Source organism: Galeopterus variegatus, unplaced genomic scaffold, assembly GCF_000696425.1.
Source record: "Galeopterus variegatus unplaced genomic scaffold, G_variegatus-3.0.2 Scaffold5407, whole genome shotgun sequence".
In the NCBI taxonomy this organism is placed as follows: Eukaryota; Metazoa; Chordata; class Mammalia; order Dermoptera; family Cynocephalidae; genus Galeopterus; species Galeopterus variegatus.
In genome coordinates, this window is record NW_007731518.1 from 20576 (window position 1) to 39663 (window position 19088).

The window sequence follows — 19088 nt, forward strand, 5'->3', positions numbered from 1 at the left end:
TCAGGCGGGATTGTGACTCACCTGGGGGCACCTATGCTCTCACCTGGCGCAGGGGCCGGGTCCCCACCCCGGGTTGGGGGCGCCCCGTGTCCGAGCGGCCGGGGAGGAATGGACGCTCGCTCTCCCTCCTCCTCCGCCCAGCCGCGTTCAGCCGAGTTCAGCGCCTCGGAGCGCGCTCTCCTCTCCGTACTCATCCCGGCGCCTCCAGGTCGGGCACGACCGCCGCACCCGGCCGGGGAGGTGGGGTGCCGGGGGATTCAGCCTGGGGCTCCGGCCCGGAGGCCCGCCCGGGAGAATGGTTGTTCTGGGAGAGGGGCAGAGCTGGGAGAAAGTTGCTTGGTCTGGTGGGCATCCTGTCTCCTTCCGCCCACAGAGGCCGCCAACCCAGTGCCGTCACTTTCAGCAGCTGTCCTTGCCTCTCGGTGGCTGAGCTCCCACCTGGCCCCGAAGAACCTGGCGGGCCAGGATGGGTCTGAGGAAAAGTCTGTCCCCACTTTGTTGGGAACTTGCTGGGCTCCCTTTGCATATCTGCTTCCTGAGGGTCCCCATCCCTGACTGAGTCCAAGGACGGGGCTGGACCAGGGGGTGGTACCCTTCCAGTTCTGCGTGGGGTAGGGACTAAGGTGTAGACAGTCAGGCCCCGGACACGGGAGGATGAGGAGTACCTTCCCCTGACCGCTGTGGCCTGTGACTCCCCGGGGTCCATGTGTCCTGGCCACCCAGATGTCCACTGAACAGTAGGAGCTCACCCAGTGCCCCCTGGGCTGCTCCCCCCAGTTCCCAGTTCCCAGCTGCCAGCCCCTCCTCACTTTCTCTGAAATACTGCTCCTCCGAGCTCCTATTTCTTTTGAGGGCTGTGCCTTCTAGTTTCTGAGCTTGGCACAGCTTGAAATGAAAGGCGGTTTTCCCCAAGGACCATGCTGCTGCCGTGGTTGCTCCACTGATACTTCCCTCTTTCTTTTCTATCCTGGGGATCCGACCTGGGTGAGGGTCACTGGTGGGGTGGGGTGTGGAGATGGAGCAATTGGGCTGGACAGCATAGGGGCCTGGTGGGCTGGCTCAGCCCCTCACCTCCTCCCAGGCCTGCCTGCAGAGGGGCAGGCGGCTCGTGGCCCTGGCTTCTGGTGTCTATGGGTCGGCAGGGTCTTGAGCAGGTGCCGGTCCTGGTTTGGAGGATGTGGGACAGGATAGGGTGCTCTCACTGGGTTCCCAGGCTGGCTCAGGGACTTTCTTTCCCTCCCTTCCCACCCAACCCTGTGTCGATGGAGGGGGTGTGTGGCAGGGCAGGAGTGTGTGTGTGGCTGGCTCTCCTCACCCTTCCCGATGTCACAACGTCACATCTGATGTCACATCCGGCTCAGGCTGCCATGTTAATGGCCCAACAGTGTAGGTATTTCGAGCAGGGAGGTTGGGCTGCAGAGCCTCAGGGGAGACCTGGAGGAGCTGTATAGCTCTGGAATTGGGGACCAAGTCTTAGGACAACATTGAGCAGATCTCTTATCTTGTGTGTACCTGCTAAAACTTCACAGCTGGTGCTCCCAGGCCAGAAAGGCCCGAGGGCCTTTTGCACAGCAGGTCAGGGGAGCTGCACACTGCAAGGTGACCTTCCATGCCTGGCCCCCTCAGAGGCCGGGTGTCCGGCTGGCTGGCTGTTTCTCCAGTACCCTATGGTCCTTGGTGGGGGATATGGGGGCAGCTCTGCCTCAGCTCCCAGCACTTTAGTTTTTTCAGCTCATGTTGTAGTTATCATGTTGCCCTGCCACGTGCAGCACCCTCAGGAGAAAGCCTGCAGCAGTTCAGCAGCTCCTAGCACTCAGGCCACTGCCTGGTGGAAGAGACCTGGTGGCGGCATCACCTGGGATGAGTCATGGGTGGAGCTTGTCCCTGCCCAGCCCCACACGCTAGCTCCCATGGGCTTTGCCAGCAGGCTGTTATCTTTTCTTCAGTTGCCCATGTGGGAGGGGTCATGAGATTGGCAGGAGAGCCAGCTGCCCATCTGGCTGCCTCACCCCTCTCCTGGAGGGACCTGGGCTGAGGCCTGACTCCAGAGTGGTGTGAGCCAGCCGGCAGCTCTCCTAGTCGGGCAGAGGGAGACTTCTGGAGGGGTTGGGTGGGGGCACCCAGCTGTGAGGAGAAGGCCATGCCCTGTTGTGTCCACAGCACATTTCTTCCTGAAGCACTTTACCACTCATTAACCTCGAGGGAGGGGCATACAAGGGACATGCCGTTCACCTTGGCCTACCTGGGAGGAGGCTGGAAGCTAGAGGGAAAAGGAATGCCCAAGGTCGCACAGGGCTCAGGGCCTAATCAGGCTTCTGGCCTGGGGTCCCCTAACCCCCCCAGGGTCTCTTTCTGAATGAAGGGGATCTTGGACTCCAGTCTGGCTGTGTCCCAAGTCTTTGTAGGCCCGAGCAAGCAGCCAGCCCCTGGACTGGAGCCTCCTCACCTGTGCAGTGGAAGTGCCTACAGGGCCACCGGGCAGGGCTATGCGAGGTGCAGAGGAGGTGGGGGAAGGAGTGTGTCCTGGTGTCCAGTGTCCAGGGCAGATTTGAGGAAGGGCATGCCTCCTGTGTCCTTCATGCTTAACCTTGGCCTGTATGCCGTGTGGGGGGATTGGGACTGACTGACCATGTGCAGGAGGAGGGGCTGGTTGGCTGTGAGGGTGGGGCTCTTCTAAAGTTGGAGGCAGCTGGGGTGCCGTGGCTGGGGGTGCCGTGGCTGGAGTGCCATGGCTGGGGGTGCCGGGGGGCTCCTTTGGAAGCTGCTGCAGTGTGAGAAGGCCCAGGTGCCTGGTGGGAGGGTTGTGGCCCATCTGGGAAGGGGAGGAGAGGAATGGCTGCCTGAGGAGAAACCTCTGGCCACCCTGACACCCTCCAGGCACCGGAGGGCAGCAGTGATCTTTGCCAAGCTCAAAGCTGGTGTGCCAGGTGCTCCAGGCCAGTCCACCCATGGCTTCCTGAGTCCTTTCCTTCTGGGACCCTCCAAATAGAGCCCATGTACCCAACGGGGCCTTGTTCCTCCCAGTCTGTGCCCCCAGAAGAGGTGCTTCCACCTGGCTGACGCGCTTCTCCCTGCAGGGCTTGAGCTGGTGTCCGAGCACTTCTCGCAGGCCCCACAGAAGCTATCCTTCTACAGCTGGTATGGCAGCGCCAGACTCTTCCACTTCCGCGTGCCCCCAGACACTGTGCTGCTGCGGTGGCTGCTGCAGGTCTCCCGGAGCGGTGGGCCCACATGCACCCACGTGGAGATCACTGTGTAGGTGCCCATGTGCCCGCCCGCCCTGCCTGTGCCTGCTGAGGCCTGCACCTGACCCCTGCCCGCTCTCCTGCCCCCAGGCACTTCCGCTATGGCGCCCCTCCAGTCATCAACCCACTGGGCACCAGCTTCCCGGACAACACCTCGGTGCATCCCTCCTTCCACATCAGCATGCTGCTGAGCTCCGAGGCCCAGAACAACACCTCTGCCAACATCTCCCACCCGGCACCTGGGGACTGGTTTGTGGCCGCCCACCTGCCCCCCTCCTCCCAGAAGATCCAGGTGAAGGTGAGGGGGGCTGCCCTCCAAGGGTCTGGGGGCAGGACCCCTTAGTGCATAGAGGGCTGGTCCACCTCTTTGGGGAAGTCTTTGCTCTGGGCTTGGCACCTCACTCTGGATCCAATGGTCCAGCTGTGCTCCCTACTCCCATGCCTGGGTTCTCTGAGCAGTCCCTGTTCCCCCCCATGCCTGGGTTCTCTGGCTGGCTCTGTCCCGTCAGCCTATATTCCCTGACACCTCTCACCTGCCACCCCTTGCTCTGTCCCCAGGGCTTTGTTCCCACCTGTGCCTACGTCTTCCAGCCTGACATGCTGGTCATGCGAGTGGTCAAGGTCTCCGTCATGGAGCCCGATGTGCCCCTTCTGCAGACCCTCCTCTCCCACCCCAGCTACCTCAAGTGAGTGGGGACCTGGGGGTGAGTCCTGGGTTTACCCTGAAGCCCCAGCCTTCAGGTTTGGTGGAGCGGGTGAGAAAACTGGGGTCTTAGGTGTTGGGGTCCTGCTGGGAAGTGGGGCCAGATGCCTGGCCCCCTTTGGTTACCGCCCTGAGGGGATGGGTTGGAGGAAGTGCAGAACCTGAGCAAGGCCCCCTCCTCGATCAATGCAGGATCTTTGTCCCTGAGTACACCCAGGAGCTTCAGCTGGAGCTGCAAGGCTGTGTGTCCAATGGGAGCCTGGGCTGCCCTGTGCGTGTCACAGTGGGCTCGGTCACCCTGCCCAGCAACTTCCAGAAGGCGCTCACCTGCTCCAACCTCCCCTGGCCCTGCCGCCTGTTGCTGCCCTCACCACCCTGGGGCCGTTGGCTGCAAGTGACGGCTGAGAGCCTGGCCCACGTGTCAGTGGCCTTCAGTGCAGTAGCTGCCCTCAAAGGTAGGCTGCATAGGGATAGAGGAGGGACTGGGTCCACCCCCTCCCTCGATCCCCAGGCCTTCTTCCACCTGAGCCCCTTGTCTTCTTGACAGCCTGCAAGCCATGGAGCGTGACTTTCCAGCACCTTCTGCACAGCAGCCCAAACCAGAGCTGTAATGCCTCCAGTGGTCAGCTGTCCCTGGGCCCTGGCCACCAGGACCTGGGCAGAAGCAGTGGGGTGGGCAGTGGCCCCTTCTGCCTCGTGAGCTACCCGGTCATGCGGGAGGACATGGACGTGTTGTCTGTGCACTTCCAGCCCCTGAACAGGGTCTGGGTAATGGTGCACTGGCACACACCCTCCACAGTGCGGCTCCGCCTCAACACGGGCATGGACAGTGGGGGCTCCCTCTCCATCTCCCTGCAGGCTAACAAGGTACCTGCCACCACGGTAGCCCTCAAGACCTGTCTACAAGAGGCTCGTGGCCCAGGCTCTGCTCAGAGTGCTGGGTGACCTGGCCAAGCTTTTGTGCACTGACTTCAGCATGGACATGGGTTGGGGCGGCCTTTCAGGCAGCAGTGTCTCACTGGCAGGCACGGGCCAGATTAGCAAAGTCTGAGGATGGGAGCCCTCCCCTATGGGGCAGCCCTGTCCCTGTCAGCAGGTCCCAGGGCTGTGCCTGAGGAGATGGGGCTGCAGAATGGCTAGGAGCAGCAGTAGGCTTGAGGCATGTTGTCCCAGGCCCAGGAGGCAGCCAGCATCAGACCAAGGTGGAACGCAGGGTGGACACTTGCAGTGCCTCTCTGGGGGCCCGGCCACCATAGAGCCTGGGGCTGACGGGGCTAACCTGCACTTCTTCCCCTTCCAGACAGAGATCGTAAATGACACCTTGGTGGTGGCCTGCATGAATGCTGCCTCCCCTTTCCTCAGCTTTGACACCTCACTCAACTGCACCACAGGTATGCTGGGCAGGCTGCAGCTGGCAGGGTGGCCTGGTGACCCTCTGGCCACCTCTGATGGGCTTTTCTGCCCCCTGCAGCCTTCTTCCAGGGCTACCCCTTGTCTCTGAGCACCTCATCTCTCACTGCCAACCTCATTATCCCCTACCCAGAGACAGACGACTGGTACCTCTCCCTGCAGCTCATGTGCCCTGAGAGTCCTGAGTAAGGATACCTGGGGCCAGGGTGGGGGCAAGCGGCCAAGTCAGTGCATTTAGGACCATGGATGGGGCTGCCTGACTTTGAAGTTTGGGAATGACCCAGCTTCCTGCTGGTGGCGAGGGGTCAGTTGCCCTCGGGGTATTAGGAGAGATTCCCCTTCTCCATCTGGTCACCCCTCCCATAGTATCCCTGGCAGGGGGAAGAGGCATCTCCTCCAGGGCTGTCGGAGCCTGAGGGCCTCAATTCTTGGTTCATGTGTCCATGGGTCTGTTGGGAGTGACTGGCCAGCAGAGCACTGCAGCCAGCCTTCTCATAACCCCTCCCTCGCAGGAACTGTCAGCAGGCCATGGTCCATGTGGAGACCACCGTGAACCTGGTACCCTGTTTGAATGACTGTGGACCCTATGGCCAGTGTCTCCTCCTCCGCAGACACAGCTACCTATATGCAAGCTGCAGCTGCAAAGCAGGTGAGGGCTGAGCCCCTCAGGGTGCTGCTGCCATTGGTTCCCCAGCCCTGTGTCTTCCCCTGGACAAGCTCCACCAGGGCTGGAGAGAGAGACAACCCTGCAGAGCAGGACTGGGGCAGATGCCTCCTCCCCAGTCCTCTCGTGCCCCACATTACCCGCCCATACAGGCACAGGCTCAGCGAGGTATCCCCAGGGGTCAAGTGCTTCTGCCTCCTGAACTCGGCCTCCCCTGCCCCTGCCTGCCCCCTCCGGCCTGGCTTGCTCTGGGGTGAAGCAGGGGCCCCGAGGTTTGTAAGTGCCCCTCACCAGAACCCAGTTGTGCAGCCTCAGCCCCTGGTGTTGTGTGGCCCCCAGGTTGGCGCGGGTGGAGCTGCACCGACAACAGCACAGCGCAGACGGTGGCCCAGCAGCGGATGGCCGTGCTGCTGCTCACGCTCAGCAACCTCGTGTTCCTGGCTCCCATCGCCGTCTCCGTGCACCGCGCCTTACTGGTGGAGGCCTCTGTCTACAGCTACACCATGTTCTTCTCCACGGTGGGTCCAGCTCCTCGTACAGGATCCCGGGGCGGGGGGGTCTGGGCCACAGTCGCTCACTGCCCCGCCCGCAGTTCTACCACGCCTGTGACCAGCCGGGGGAGGCGGTGCTGTGTATTCTCAACTACGACACACTGCAGTACTGTGACTTCCTGGGCTCTGGGGTGTCCATCTGGGTCACCATCCTCTGCATGGCGCGGCTGAAGACAGTCCTGAAACACGTGAGTGGACCACAACACTGGGACTGGGCTCTAGGGGAGCAGAGGCCCTTACACGCAGCGTGTGCAAGGCAGCATGGAGGGACAGACTAGAAGGGGCATTGGGCCGCTGCCCTTGGGAACCTCATGTCTCATGTGATGATCTGCTGCCCTGGGAAGAAGCCACAGGAACAGTGCCAGCTGTGCGGAGAATGTGGGGAGGAAGGTGGTGGCAGGGTGCCCTCTTCCCGAACCCTGTTCAGAGTGGCCCTGGAGCCCACCCCAGGCCAGACCTCCCCAAGGTGTCCCTGCTGTCTGCAGCAGCTGGGCCTAGCTGATGGAGACTAGTGCTGATGCCTAGGACTGTGTCCTCTGCCTGCCACGTCAGCTCCAGGAACTGCAGGGCGGGTACTGCCCCAAGGGGGCACCCTCGCAACCCCCTTGTTCAGGGTGGGGGTGGGGGAGACTTAGAAGCATTGGGGCCCCACTGGGCTGAGCGTTGGGGCATGAACTTGCAGAAAGGTGGAGAACTACAGGTTGTGGGCAGAAGTGTCTGACAGATACTTAAGAGAGGGAGCCCCTCCCCAGGGAACAGCTTGGGGGAGACTGAGGCCTGGTGGGAGACACCCGGAAACCCGAGGGTACGGGGGCAGGTGTGTGGGTGCAGAGCCGCAACGTGCAGCCATCCAGTTGGTGGGACAGTGTCCCACATTAGGGATGGGCACCACCTTGTTGGCCCCCAGAGGTGCCTGCCCGGCCGAATCTTGCCTCAGAAATGCTGAGGCCACATTCACTGTGGGTGCAGTACAGGAGCTGCAGGAGGGGATTTCCCTCCCAGCCAGCAGAGTGGGGCCGCTGTGCCAGCAGCTCTGAGAGTGGTGGGCAGTGGGTGCAGCAGGATGACCAGCATGCTCCAGCCACTTGCTCCCATGGGGTCATCACAATGACCATAGTATGAGGCTCCCTCTCTCTGTGTTTTGCGCAGGTCCTGTTTGTTTTGGGCACACTGGTCATTGCCATGTCCTTGTACCTGGATCGCAGGGGCATCTGGAACATGATGGGGCCCTGCCTGTTTGCCTTTGTGATCATGGCCTCCATGTGGGTAAGGAGCCAGGTGGGCAGCTGCTCCTGTCCGGGCTCTGGGAGAAGAGAGCCTGACCTCTTTCCTGACCACATTCCCAGGCTTGCTTTAACCAGCGGCCTAGAGCCTGAATGCCCCACGTCTGTGAAGGGCAGCACGGCTGGATGCCTGTGGCCTGGACCTGAGAACCAGTGGCCTTGTGCCTTTGAGCCCCTCCAGGCAGCCCACCCTCGTGGTTCTGCTGCTTAGATCTGGGTGGGCCCCATGACCACTGGCCCGGGCCCCTGGGAGCTGTAGATGCAGCCTGCATGTGCCGACAGTCACATGGCTGTTTGCTCCAGGGGTACCGCTGTGGGCACCGTAACCAGTGCTACCCCAGCTCGTGGCAGCGCTGGGTCTTCTACCTCCTGCCTGGCATCTCCATGGCCTCTGTGGGCATTGCCATCTACACCTTCATGATGACCAGCGACAACTACTACTACACCCACAGCATCTGGCACATGCTGCTGGCGGGCAGTGCAGCGTTACTGCTGCCACCGCGGGACAGGCACGCCAAGCCCTGGGCCTGGTCACAGACGTTTCCCTGCCACTATCAGATCTGCACGAATGTTCGGGATGAGCTGTACACGGTGACGTGATGTGGCCTGCTCAGGGACTCCTGCTGCTCTAGTGACCTCTTCAGCTAGGAGCAGGGTCAAGGGAGAGGAACCTGCCCAGCCCTGTCCAGATCGATTTCCAGCTGAATAAAATCGCCCTGAATACCCTCTTGCTTCCTCCTCCAGAGGACAGATTCCCCCTCCCCCAATACACACTGACTCCCTGTGTCTTCTTGCTGCCTTGGTGCCTCTGCAGGTCCCAGCTGCTGTCTGCAGTGCCCTTTGGGACCTGGGCCTCGCTGCCTGGAGACCACAGGTACCATGTGCGGGAGTGAGGCTCTGCCTGCCTGGGCATGGTTAGAGATGTGAAGAAGGACTCCCCATTGCCCTGTTCCCTTCTGAATGTGTGATGTGAGACCCACAGGGCCAAGGAGTCCTGAGTCCACCAGTGAGGCTGGGAGCCAACCACTCCCAGCATCCCTGGCTCCCTGACGCTGCACCCCTAAATGCCAGCATGAGCTGGGCATAGGAATCCCCCTGCTGCTGCAGTTGCCATGGGGAGAGACAAAGGTCACCAGAGAGCAGAAGGGCACTGGCAGACAAGGGGTTGGGCCCTGCCCTTCCGTTTTTTGCTCTCAGCTTTGGAGCCACAGCTCCCTGAGAAGAGCTTCCTGGCGAGGTGGCTGCCCAGCTGTTCTGGGGCTATGGCCCCACAAGGCACACCCTACTCCAGCTCTGTGTCCCTACCCATCTCCAGGGTTCCTGGGCTCTTGTCGGGGAGTATCCTCTTGAGTTGGTCCCAGAGCTGAGGTGGCGTCTGCGCCCCCTGCACCGGGCCAAGCAGGTGCTTGAAGGGGCTCTGGAGATGTGGCCCAGCATTTCCTGCCTCTTCTCACCTCTGGGGGGGAAATAGGGTAGGAAGGCTGATTGCTCCCAGGAGTGGAGGGGGCTGCTCTCTGTACGAATGGTCTTGGACCAGGCCTTTGGGAAGCTGGGGCTGCTGAGGCCCAGGGTGGGGGTCTTCCTACCTTCTGGCTTTGGGGGCTTCCTTTCTGGGTCCTGTCCAGGCGGTGGCCTTCCTGAGGGCCTCCCCACCCCCAGCCACCCTGCACTTGGCCACCAAAGCATTCTCTAGGCTAGTTAAGAGGAAATGGGTATATATGGTGTTTTGGGGGGGTTAAACAATTCTAAGACATCAAGACTTGTTTTATGTAGATCTGATTTCGCGGTGATTGGTGAATTTAATATTTTACGGTGATTTTTCAAGCCAAACGAGTGCTTACATTTTTTCTGCGCACCTTCTCTGGGGCGGGGAAGTGGGGCTTCACCCCACCGGGGCCGCACTTTGTTGACAGTGCCTGGAGCTGCCGCTGCTGTCTCCGCATGGTGTATGCCACAGTCCCTAGGGACGGGAGGGGGCGGGACAAGGAGTAGACGGACGGGCATTGCAGCCAGTCAGCGGGGGGGGGCGGGGGGCGGAGCGGCTTCCGGTTCCGGCTCCGGCGGGCCCCGGCATCGGCGATGCCACTGCACAGGTTCCCTGTAGGCTTGTGGCGGCGGCTGCGGCTGCGGGAGGGCGTCTGTGCCCGTCTGCCCGCGCACTTCCTGCGCTCCCTGGAGGAGGCGCGGACGCCCGCTCCCGTGCACTACCGGCCCCACGGGGCCAAGTTCAAGGTCAACCCGAAGAACGGGCAGCGGGAGCGCGTGGAAGACGTGCCGATTCCCATCCACTACCCGCCCGAGTCCCAGCAGGGGCTGTGGGGCGGCGAGGGCTGGATCCTGGGCCACAGATACGTCAACAACGACAAGGTGGGCGGGAGGACCGGGGGACCCCGGGTCTGGGCTGGCTGGGCCGAGCCGGGCCCCGGGGGCCCCTGGGGAGCAGAGCGGCCGCTTGGCCTGGCGGCTGTCCTGGGCGGGGACCCAGACGGCGTGCTGTGTGTCGAAGGCCCGGGGCGGTCTGGGACGAAGAATGAGGATGGGGGAGGTCTGCGTGTTGACAGGAGGTGGGGGGCGAGGTCAGGGTTACCTGCCAGGTCGACTCGCCGCAGTTTGCCGAATTCTTGGGACAGCTACGGGCCTGGCGCCCCTCCTTCCTCATTGACAGGCAGCTTTCGAGGGGCAGAGCGCAGGCTTCCGAGTCTGCTTCTGGTGGGAATCCTGGAGGGGACCGCTGAGCTCTCTGGGGCAGACTTGTCTTTGAGGCCTCTGGGCCATCACCTTTGGTTCCCAGCCTCCCTAGCTGGCTTCTCCCTTTGCCTTTGGCCCGATGGTCCCTGGTTTGGAATGCGACAACCCGTGAGCCATGCGGTTACCTTTGTGTGTGTATCTGGAACACACACCAGCAACCCTGGGGCAACGGCAGGGGTGCTGAGCTGGCTGGCGAGAAGCCAACCTCTGGGTGGGCAGCCAGCTCCAGGGGTGGGGGGCTAGGGTTGCACCGGGCTGGGGCTGGTCCCTCCAGCTCCTCACCCTGAGTTTCTCAGCAGTGGTGCTACGATGGAGTCTCTCCCAGGGAAGGGTGAGGGCAGATGGGGGCCCCACTTGGTCTGCAGGGGTAAGCAGCAGCATTCACTGGGTCTCTGTTGCACTTTCAGCTCTCCAAGAGGGTGAAGAAGGTATGGAAGCCACAGCTGTTTCAGCGTGAGCTTTATAGTGAGATCCTGGACAAGAAATTCACGGTGACTGTGACCATGCGGACCCTGGATCTCATTGACGAGGCCTATGGCTTTGACTTCTATATCCTTAAGGCAAGCTGGGGGCTATGCGAGTCTACACCATGGGGTCTCATGGCCTGTCAAGGCTCAGGGAGGCCCAGATCAGCACCACATTTCGACACACCGGTGTCTGGGGTAGAGGGTCACCAGCAAAACATAAATGGAACCATGACCCTTTCTGGGTAGCCCCAGTGGGGGCTTTCTGCCCAGGGGGCCTGAGTGAGCACAGCCACCCCCTTCCCTGCTCTTGGACTTGCCTCTGTCTTGATCCCATCCCTACCCCCTGGCCTGGGTGCTGGGGCTGCGCATCATGCCTGCCAGCCTGGCCTGGGGCCACCAGCTGATGGAGAGGAGCCCGATGGGTGGGTGGCCTGGCAGAGTGGGCCAGGCCCTGCTGTGAGCAGCCAGTCCCATGTGAGTCTTTTGGCAGACGCAGAAGGAGGACCTGTGCTCCAAATTCGGGATGGACCTAAAGCGAGGGATGCTGCTCAGGCTTGCCCGCCAGGACCCCCAGCTGCACACGGATGACCCCAAGCGGAGGGCAGCCATCTATGACAAGTACAAGGTGAGGGCTTCCTCCTGAGCTTCCTGCTCCTGTGGGCTCCAGCAGGAGACCCTGGGCCTCACTGTGCTGTCCATCTCTGCCTGCCCAGGAGTTTGTCATCCCTGAGGCAGAGGCCGAGTGGGTTGGTCTGACACTGGAGGAGGCCATGGAGAAGCAGAGGCTCCTGGAGGAGAAGGTGAGCACGTATGAGCCCTGCCTGGAGGAGTATGGCAGCTCCTTCCCCTTGGGGTCCCCACCTTCTCCTGTCCCAAGACCCTCTGTGGGAAGAGCGGGATTCTTGCCACTGTGGGTTTACTTGGCTGCCCAGCAACCCCTGGGGTCTTCCTTTTTGTGTCTGTTCCCTAGAAGGGTCTGGGGCCTGTGGTAGCTGCCAGGACACGGGCCCCCATGGCACAGCAGCTGGCTGCCCCATTCCCTCTGCTCAGCCAGGGGCAGGATTGTGACACCTGCATCCCCAAGGGAAGGCCCTGTCTCATGGACAGGGCTCTGCCCTCCATGTTGGTGGCTGGAGGGTGGCAAGCAGCCTTGTGTGACCCTGGGCCAAGCCTGGGGTGCCTGGGTCCCCTCATGCCCCAGTCTTCTCGGTGTTTGGCCAACAGCAGTAGCTGGGTTCTCATCCCCCCAGAGCTCCATCTGCCCTGGGTGATCATGAGCCTCACTATGACCCTGTCTACCTTTAGGACCCCGTCCCTCTGTTCAAGATTTACGTGGAGGAGCTCATTGAGCGGCTTCAGCAACAGGCGCTGTCAGAGCCTGCAGTGGTGCAGAAAAGAGCTGGCAGGAAGTGACCACACAGCCCTCCTGTGCCTGACCACCAGGTCAGCCACCTGCTGGGCCCTTAGCACTGTGGACACAGCCTGAGCTGGCCATGAGGGCACCTGTGGGCAGTGGGTGAATCCTGGTTTTCCTGTGCTAGCCATGCAGCTCTCAAGCCGTGTGGGCTTTGCAGAGCCACACAGAGCCCTTTGTCCTGGGATGCCCAGGAGGCCTGGTGCTGAGCAGAGCCCTGCCCAGTGGGTCCCACACTCTGGGTGGTGCTTCTTGTGCCCATGGCGCTGGGAGCAAGTAAAGTCTGAGCCAGGCTGTGTGTGTGCTTCTTTGCTTGGAGGACTGGACTTCTCGTGTGATTGACCCCATCACCCACAGCCCCAGAGACCTGGGGTGGGCTGTGTGCGCCTTCTGGCCCCAGCAGCCTATCCACATCTGAGCTTATGCAGACCAAGGTTCACTTTGGTGTTTTTTCCCGCTGGGAGAGAGTCCAGTGCGGTTGAAGGCGTCCTGTGGCACAGCAGTATGGTGGTCATCCATCCCCTCACTGCCTGTTCCAGGGAGCTAGGGAGGGTCCCTGGCAGCGTGTCCTGCAGGAGCCAGGAGGAACAGGCCCCCGAGGGCCCCACTGGTGGCAGCTTCTGGGATCAAGAGCCTCTTGCGGTCATGCTGGGGATGGGGGCCACATGGACTTGGGGGCCTGTGAACTCGGTGCCCCCTCGACTATCCCCCACATGGCCTGCCAGATTGGGGTGCAGCTGCCACTGGCCTTTTCTGTACCCCCAAACCTGATCCTCCTCTCCCACCCTCACCTGGAAGTCTTGAGCATCGAGGTCCATTCAGTTCTCTTGGGGAGGGCTCTTCCCAAACACGCGTGGAGCAGGGCGGGGGTAGCGGGGCTTGTGTCCCCAGAGCCAAGGCCCTGCCACAGCTGGTGGCAAGAGGGGGTGAATTGGAGGCACCTGCCTGACCTGGTCCTGGCAACTGAGGGGCTCTGGGCTTCCCTGAGGGCTGCCCTGGGCATGACAGAGTCTGGGAGGGAGACCCTAGGGCCCATAAGGAGGTCAGGAAGGTCAGGATCTGCCTTGCATTCACAGTCTGTTTACACCTGGCACCTCTGCCCTGCCCGCTCCCTAATTGTTCCTGCACGCCAGTGTTCTCTTACATAATGCCCCTGCTCTGTGACAATTTTTTAAAAGTTTTACCAAAAGTAGACAGTGCTCAGCCTGCCCCTATCCCAGCTCTGTTGGGCCCACAGCCTCAACCCAGCTGTCCAAACCACTAATGTTCCCAGGCCTCTGGCTTGAGCCAGACGTGTAATGGTCTGGCTGGGCCCCCTCCCACACACCATAGTTCCCATGTTCAGCCTAGAACTTAAACACCCCTTTCTGGTCCCTTAGCTTGCACCCAGGGGGGTCCCAGCTCACTGACGTTCATTCCTGCTCTTTCTCACCCCAGCTGAGGCCCCAGGTCAAGCAGGGTCCCTGCCAGGATCTGTAGGCTTTCTTGTGTCAGACTCCTGGGGCCCCCAGGGGCCTGGGGCTGGCACAAAGTGGGGTGCGGCCAGAGCAGGGTAGGGGCCAGGCTGGGTTGCGGGCCTCAGTCTCCCTGTTGGCAGTGGTGGGCTGGGGAGGGTGTCCATGTCCTGGCCTGCATTTACTCAGGGTTACGGTTCTGGACCCGCGTCTGGGGTTATCAGGAGATGGTCCAGGCTGGCTGCTGGGGCCTCTGGTCAGTGGAGGAGTTGTGTGTGACCTCAACAGGTCATGGGCCCTGTGCCAGCCACCCCAACTGGAGCCTGAGGCTGTTCACTCCCCATGTGGGTAGGCTGGGTGGGACTGAGGTGGGGTCTGAGTATAGCCTTGGCCCTGAATCCCCAAAACGGCCCTTTTCTGGTAGGAGATGGTATCAGTTTCATCAAATTCTCAGAAACATCCTTTTCTCAGAAGAGGTTAAAAAGCCCTCCATGAATGGCACTCACCCCCGCCCCCAATAAAATACCCCAGATCTGTAACAGGCCCGCAGGAGGCTGGATCTGCCATATTGTTCTGCCTTCCAGGATGTGGGGAGAGGTCCCACCTTGGGGGAGGGGGAGACACAGGAACTGCACATGCACACTGAAATGAGCTCATGGTCACACGTGTTCACACACACCACACACAGAACTGGGAACTAAGCTGGGAGCTTGGGAGCTTATCTGGGAAGTGGGCACCTGGCTGCATTCCCGGCCGTCTTGTGCCCCACCTCGTCCAGGCTCCTGAACCACTCTTCAGTCCTCATTTCTGTGCCCCCATCTGCCACACCTGTCACCTGTTTCCCGTTGTGCTTGTGTCCGTCTTGCCCCCTGTGCTGGCCCGCAGCCTGTGCCGGCCCGCACCCTATGCCTGCACCAGCTGGTCCTGACAGGCCCCAGCCCTCACAGAGCCTTCAGGGGCCACAGGGCCCCCCTCCATGTGTCCCAGGGATGGGGCTGAGCCCACGCATTTCCATGACAACAGAGCCTGAGAATCAACCTCAATGTCAAAGGGCTGAGCTGGTATGGATGCAAGAGTGGACGAAAGGGTGGACCATCGCTGCCACTGTGGGCTGGGCAGGGGTCTCTACGGGCAGGGCAGCAGAGACCTAGGAAGGACAGGAGGATTGACCCCATCACTCCACCTGGAGATGGGACAACCAAGGCCAGGAAGGGCAGGACTGTGGGGTGGAGCAAGTATGAGAAGCCGGCCCTTGTTGCCCAGTCTGGAGCTCTGCACCTGACCTCCCACCCTGAGGGTCTCACTTGCCTCCTGGGTCCCACTCAGGTGCGCAGTGTCTAAAGACAATGAGAGGAAGAGGTGTAGAGAGCAGGTGGGTCCTGCTGGGTCATACAGGCACCTGTGAACCTGCCCTGTGCCCTTGTCAGGGTGCTGGGAGCCCAGGAGCCACAGTGAGGCCACCCTGTGCCGCTGCCAGCCTTATTCAGGCTGTCTCTGCCTCAGCGTGCTTTGCCACCCTCTCTCTCACCTGTGTCCCTGCCACCACCCACCCACCCACCCACCACTCACACCTGCTGCTGGCTCCAGACACAGGGTCAGGTTGTGTGCGGTCCCCAGTTTCCTTGAGCCCCACTCCCTCTGACACCCACCAGCTGCCCCCAGCAGGAGCCTTGGGCCAGATGACCTCACAGCAGCAGGGGCCCCTACACCCCAAGCTGCCTCTGCTGCAGCCCACGGCAGCCACCTTAAGCTTACCCCAGAATGTGCCCCAGAATGGGGCTCCAGCCCCTGGACCCTCTCCCCAACAACTGCCAGCTGTCGCAGGCCAGCATCCTCCCCATACCCTGCCCCTGGACAAGATCTGTCTGCTGGTGGCTTCCAGCACAGCTGGGGGCTCTACCCTGTGACAGGGCATCTCAGGGCTGGGAGCAGGCCAGGCCAGTGTGAAGAAGTCTGGAGACAAATCCAGGCAGCTATCCAAGCAGCCTCTTAAGTCCTATGGCTCTTAGAGCAGCCATGGCCCCAAACCAGCTGTGGCCAGGCCCACCCCAAACTCAATTCCTGGGAGCAGCCCAACCAGCCCTGAGCCCAGTCCCTTGGATATAGGACCTCCATGGACCCATGTTCCAGATGCTCCCTGGCTCCTGGGTCTCTCTGGCCTTGGCAGTGGCTTCTTCAGCAGCCACTTCTCTCCCTGGGGCCTGCTGCAGCCCTGGCCTCTTCCCAGGAACCTGAGGCTCACACTGGCTCCTTGCAGCCCTGATGCTGCTCATCACTGGGTTCTGCTGAGCAGATGTGGACTGGGCCTGGGCCAGGAAGTAAAATGCAGCCTCCTGGGGCTCTTATGAGGCCTTCCTAGGAAACTTGACCAGGTGGTGCTGCTCCCAGGGGCCTTTGGACAGCCCTGGTACTGTTTTAGGCTGTCACAGAGATGGGGGCGGTGCTGACTCCAGAGGTGCTCAATGCCCTGCAACACCCAGCATGGCCAGTTCATACAGTCATGACACGTCACAACCTCGCTGAGAAGCCCTGGTCTTGGGACATCCAGGAAAGCTTTGTAGAAGGCTGGTGCTGGCAGACTGGGGATGGAGACCTCTCAGGACAAAAGAGTGTTGCAGCCCAAGGAGGAGCAGGTGCAGGGTCACGGGGGCAAGGCTGATCACTGAACTGCCTGCTTAGTGCAGCCAAAGTCCTCATGTCCTGCCAGGTGGGGGCCTGAGGCCCACAGAAGGCAGGGCCACATGAGGGCCTTGGAAGGCTCCTGAGCAGGGACCGTGTGAGTGCGCCCATCTGTTCAGCAGGTGGCGGCTAAAGAGAGTATGGTGGAGTGGTTTGGGAGCAGAGAGAGAGCTGACAGGAACTTTGTCATCTGAGGTGGGCCGAGAGCTTGGCTCTGCCCAGCAGCGGTGGGGAGTTCTTCCTGCTCTTTCTCCTACTGCCCCCACCCATTATTTTCTCACCAGACTCGGCCAGACCTCCAGCCCCTGGGGCAAGCCTGACCTGAAGTCCTCCTCTCAGCCAGGGCTGCAAAGGGGCTGCAAGGTCACTGCTCCTACCTCTGCCAGGGGTCAGGCAGGGCATGGAGCAGCCTAGAACAGGCCATGAGAGGGACAGGGACCTTTTGCACCTGACATGAATGAAACACACACACACGCAAACGCTTAATAGCTGGCGTGGGAGCTGCTACCACATAGCCGCGCCCATCCTGCCCTCTGAGGGGACCCTGGCACGGGCCCACTGGCGGCGCCGCCTGCTCCCTCAGCAGTCAGGAGTGGCTAGGGGGTGGCGGTGTCTAAAGGGGCTGGTTGCCATGGCTACCATAGGGTTCCGAGGCCCGTCATCTGGTCCCTGCCTCAGCCAATCGGCGGCGGGAGCCCGAGCTGCAGCCTAGAGTCACGCTTCTGCCTCCCAGCCACACAGTGGCCAAGAGCAGAGACCTGCTTCCTGGAGTGGCTGGAAGTGCTCGGACGGACGGCCAAGCCATCATGGCGGACGGCGGGACTGTGGGGCGCGGGCAGGCACACGGAGCCAGGCAGGTGAGGTAAGCCGGGCAGGCGGACAGATGGACGGACGGACGGGCGGACAGGTGAATGGGCTCCTTGCTGCCCATTGTTCTCGTGGCTGCAGCCCTGCCCATGGCCCACCCCACCCTCAGGCCCAGGCACACACACACCCACCTGCACCCGCACCCTGGGACCCTCTCCCCAGATGTCCCAAGGAAGGGTCAGCAACAGAGACAAAGGAAACGGCATGAGGCAGAATGAAATCTACCAGACCACGGACCCAAAAACCGCCCTGGTGGGTCTTCCACGTCAGATTTCTCACGGAGCCGGCATCAAAGAGCCCCGCCTGGCCCAGGCCCTCGGTATCCCCACCACTACTCCCAGACGACAAGCCGCGTCAAGTCAGCGTGGTTTAAGGAGTGTTTTCTTTCAAGAAGTAAAAAAGGGAAGGAAAAGCGATAAAAAGAAAAAAGATGTCCACCTATAACAGGGCGGCCAGCCCAGATGGATCAGAAGCGCCAAATCCCATTACTCGGGACTTCAGAGGACAGGCCCCTGCAAGGGCAGCTGCGACTAAGAGCCTGTCAATGGAGTCCCCTTTGGAGATCAAAGAGGGGCATGCTCGTGTGTGTGCGTGTGTGCGTATGCGTGTACACATGTGTGCATGTGAGTGGGTGTGTGCGGGGCTCACACTGGGTGATAGCACAGGGCCTGGTCCTGCAGTGTGGTGGAGCCTGGCAGGCGCTTGCCTGCCGCAGCCACCTCCATGTTGCCATGTCCTTGCTGCTGCGTGTGACATGTGTGGATGCGTCTGTGGGGCTGGGCTGGGAGCAGGTGAGGCCCAGTTCCCGATACCCACACCCTCCGGAAGGTGGTCCTTATCCCCACACCTGGGCCTCCACCTTCTCCCCCTAGAGTCCCTTCTCTGAGCTCTGCCCAGAGGAGCTGAAAACCAGGCCCGGCCGCAGGCAGAACTGGGTGTGAGGACGGGTTGTGGCTGTGTGTCACCCTCCTGACCATGGCCTGCTGCCCACAGAGCCCTTGAGCTCTCAGTTGGCCCGGCCAGAGTGTCCTGGGGATTCAAAGCTTTGGTTGACACGATTGTTAGGTTATTAGGTAAATTCTGAAAAGCAAATCTTTTAATCCACTGTGGCTAATCCAGTGTACTTTTGTTTGCCACGATGGATTCTGCGGCAACAAAGGGGCCAGAGGGACCCGGCATACATAATCACATACTTAGAACTTGGCCGCGGCGGCCACAGGGCTCCCAAGTCAGCCGAGAGAGATGTCTTGGCACAGCAAAGTGGAGGGCAGGCGGCCGAGAGGGCGCAGGTGGGTGGAGGGGCACAGGTGGGCCCCTGGGGTGGCATCTCCTCACCTCCCATCTGGGTGTCCCCTCGCTGCCAGCTCCAGGAGTGGCTGCTGGTCCCTGGGACTGTGCAGGCCTGGGGGTGGCACTGAGGTGTGTTAGGAGGACTGGAACCAATGGAGTGAGGGAGATCCCAGACCTGGCGAGGCCTGCGGGGCAGGGAAGGGCATTCCAGGTGAGGACCGGCAAGGTGGAGGCTGGGATGCGACAGTGGTGGGAGGAGACAGAACGCGGCCCGAGGCTGCCCGGGGGGGGGGGGGGGGGGGGGGGGGCTACC

The 19088-nt window shown here is 61.5% G+C and overlaps 2 protein-coding genes across 2 annotated transcripts; both read left to right on the plus strand.

Moving 5' to 3' along the window:
* The first annotated feature begins 3009 nt into the window (after nt 1-3009).
* Nucleotides 3010-9686, plus strand: TMEM8A (transmembrane protein 8A). The gene is made up of 12 exons (XM_008589368.1): nt 3010-3255; nt 3336-3543; nt 3804-3931; nt 4141-4403; nt 4496-4815; nt 5249-5339; nt 5420-5543; nt 5871-6007; nt 6362-6540; nt 6615-6761; nt 7723-7839; nt 8160-9686. Exons 2-12 carry the CDS (start codon nt 3427-3429, stop codon nt 8454-8456), a joined length of 1920 nt encoding a protein of 639 aa, XP_008587590.1. The 5' UTR covers nt 3010-3255; nt 3336-3426; the 3' UTR covers nt 8457-9686.
* Nucleotides 9687-9935: 249 nt separating this feature from the next.
* On the plus strand, nt 9936-12781 carry MRPL28 (mitochondrial ribosomal protein L28). The gene is made up of 5 exons (XM_008589369.1): nt 9936-10223; nt 11012-11164; nt 11562-11696; nt 11785-11871; nt 12377-12781. The coding sequence occupies exons 1-5, from the start codon at nt 9936-9938 to the stop codon at nt 12482-12484; spliced, it is 771 nt and encodes a 256-aa protein (XP_008587591.1). The 3' UTR covers nt 12485-12781.
* The last annotated feature ends 6307 nt before the right edge of the window (nt 12782-19088 follow it).

Bases quoted from the DNA above. Each gene is read 5' to 3' on its own strand.
- TMEM8A (XM_008589368.1), top strand. From the start codon at position 3,427: ATGCTGCTGAGCTCCGAGGCCCAGAACAACACCTCTGCCAACATCTCC. The intron at 3,544-3,803 runs GTGAGGGGGGCT...CTCTGTCCCCAG, and splicing joins CCCAGAAGATCCAGGTGAAG to GGCTTTGTTCCCACCTGTGC. The intron at 4,816-5,248 runs GTACCTGCCACC...TTCCCCTTCCAG, and splicing joins TCTCCCTGCAGGCTAACAAG to ACAGAGATCGTAAATGACAC.
- MRPL28 (XM_008589369.1), top strand. From the start codon at position 9,936: ATGCCACTGCACAGGTTCCCTGTAGGCTTGTGGCGGCGGCTGCGGCTG. The intron at 11,165-11,561 runs GCAAGCTGGGGG...GTCTTTTGGCAG, and splicing joins TTGACTTCTATATCCTTAAG to ACGCAGAAGGAGGACCTGTG. The intron at 11,872-12,376 runs GTGAGCACGTAT...GTCTACCTTTAG, and splicing joins AGAGGCTCCTGGAGGAGAAG to GACCCCGTCCCTCTGTTCAA.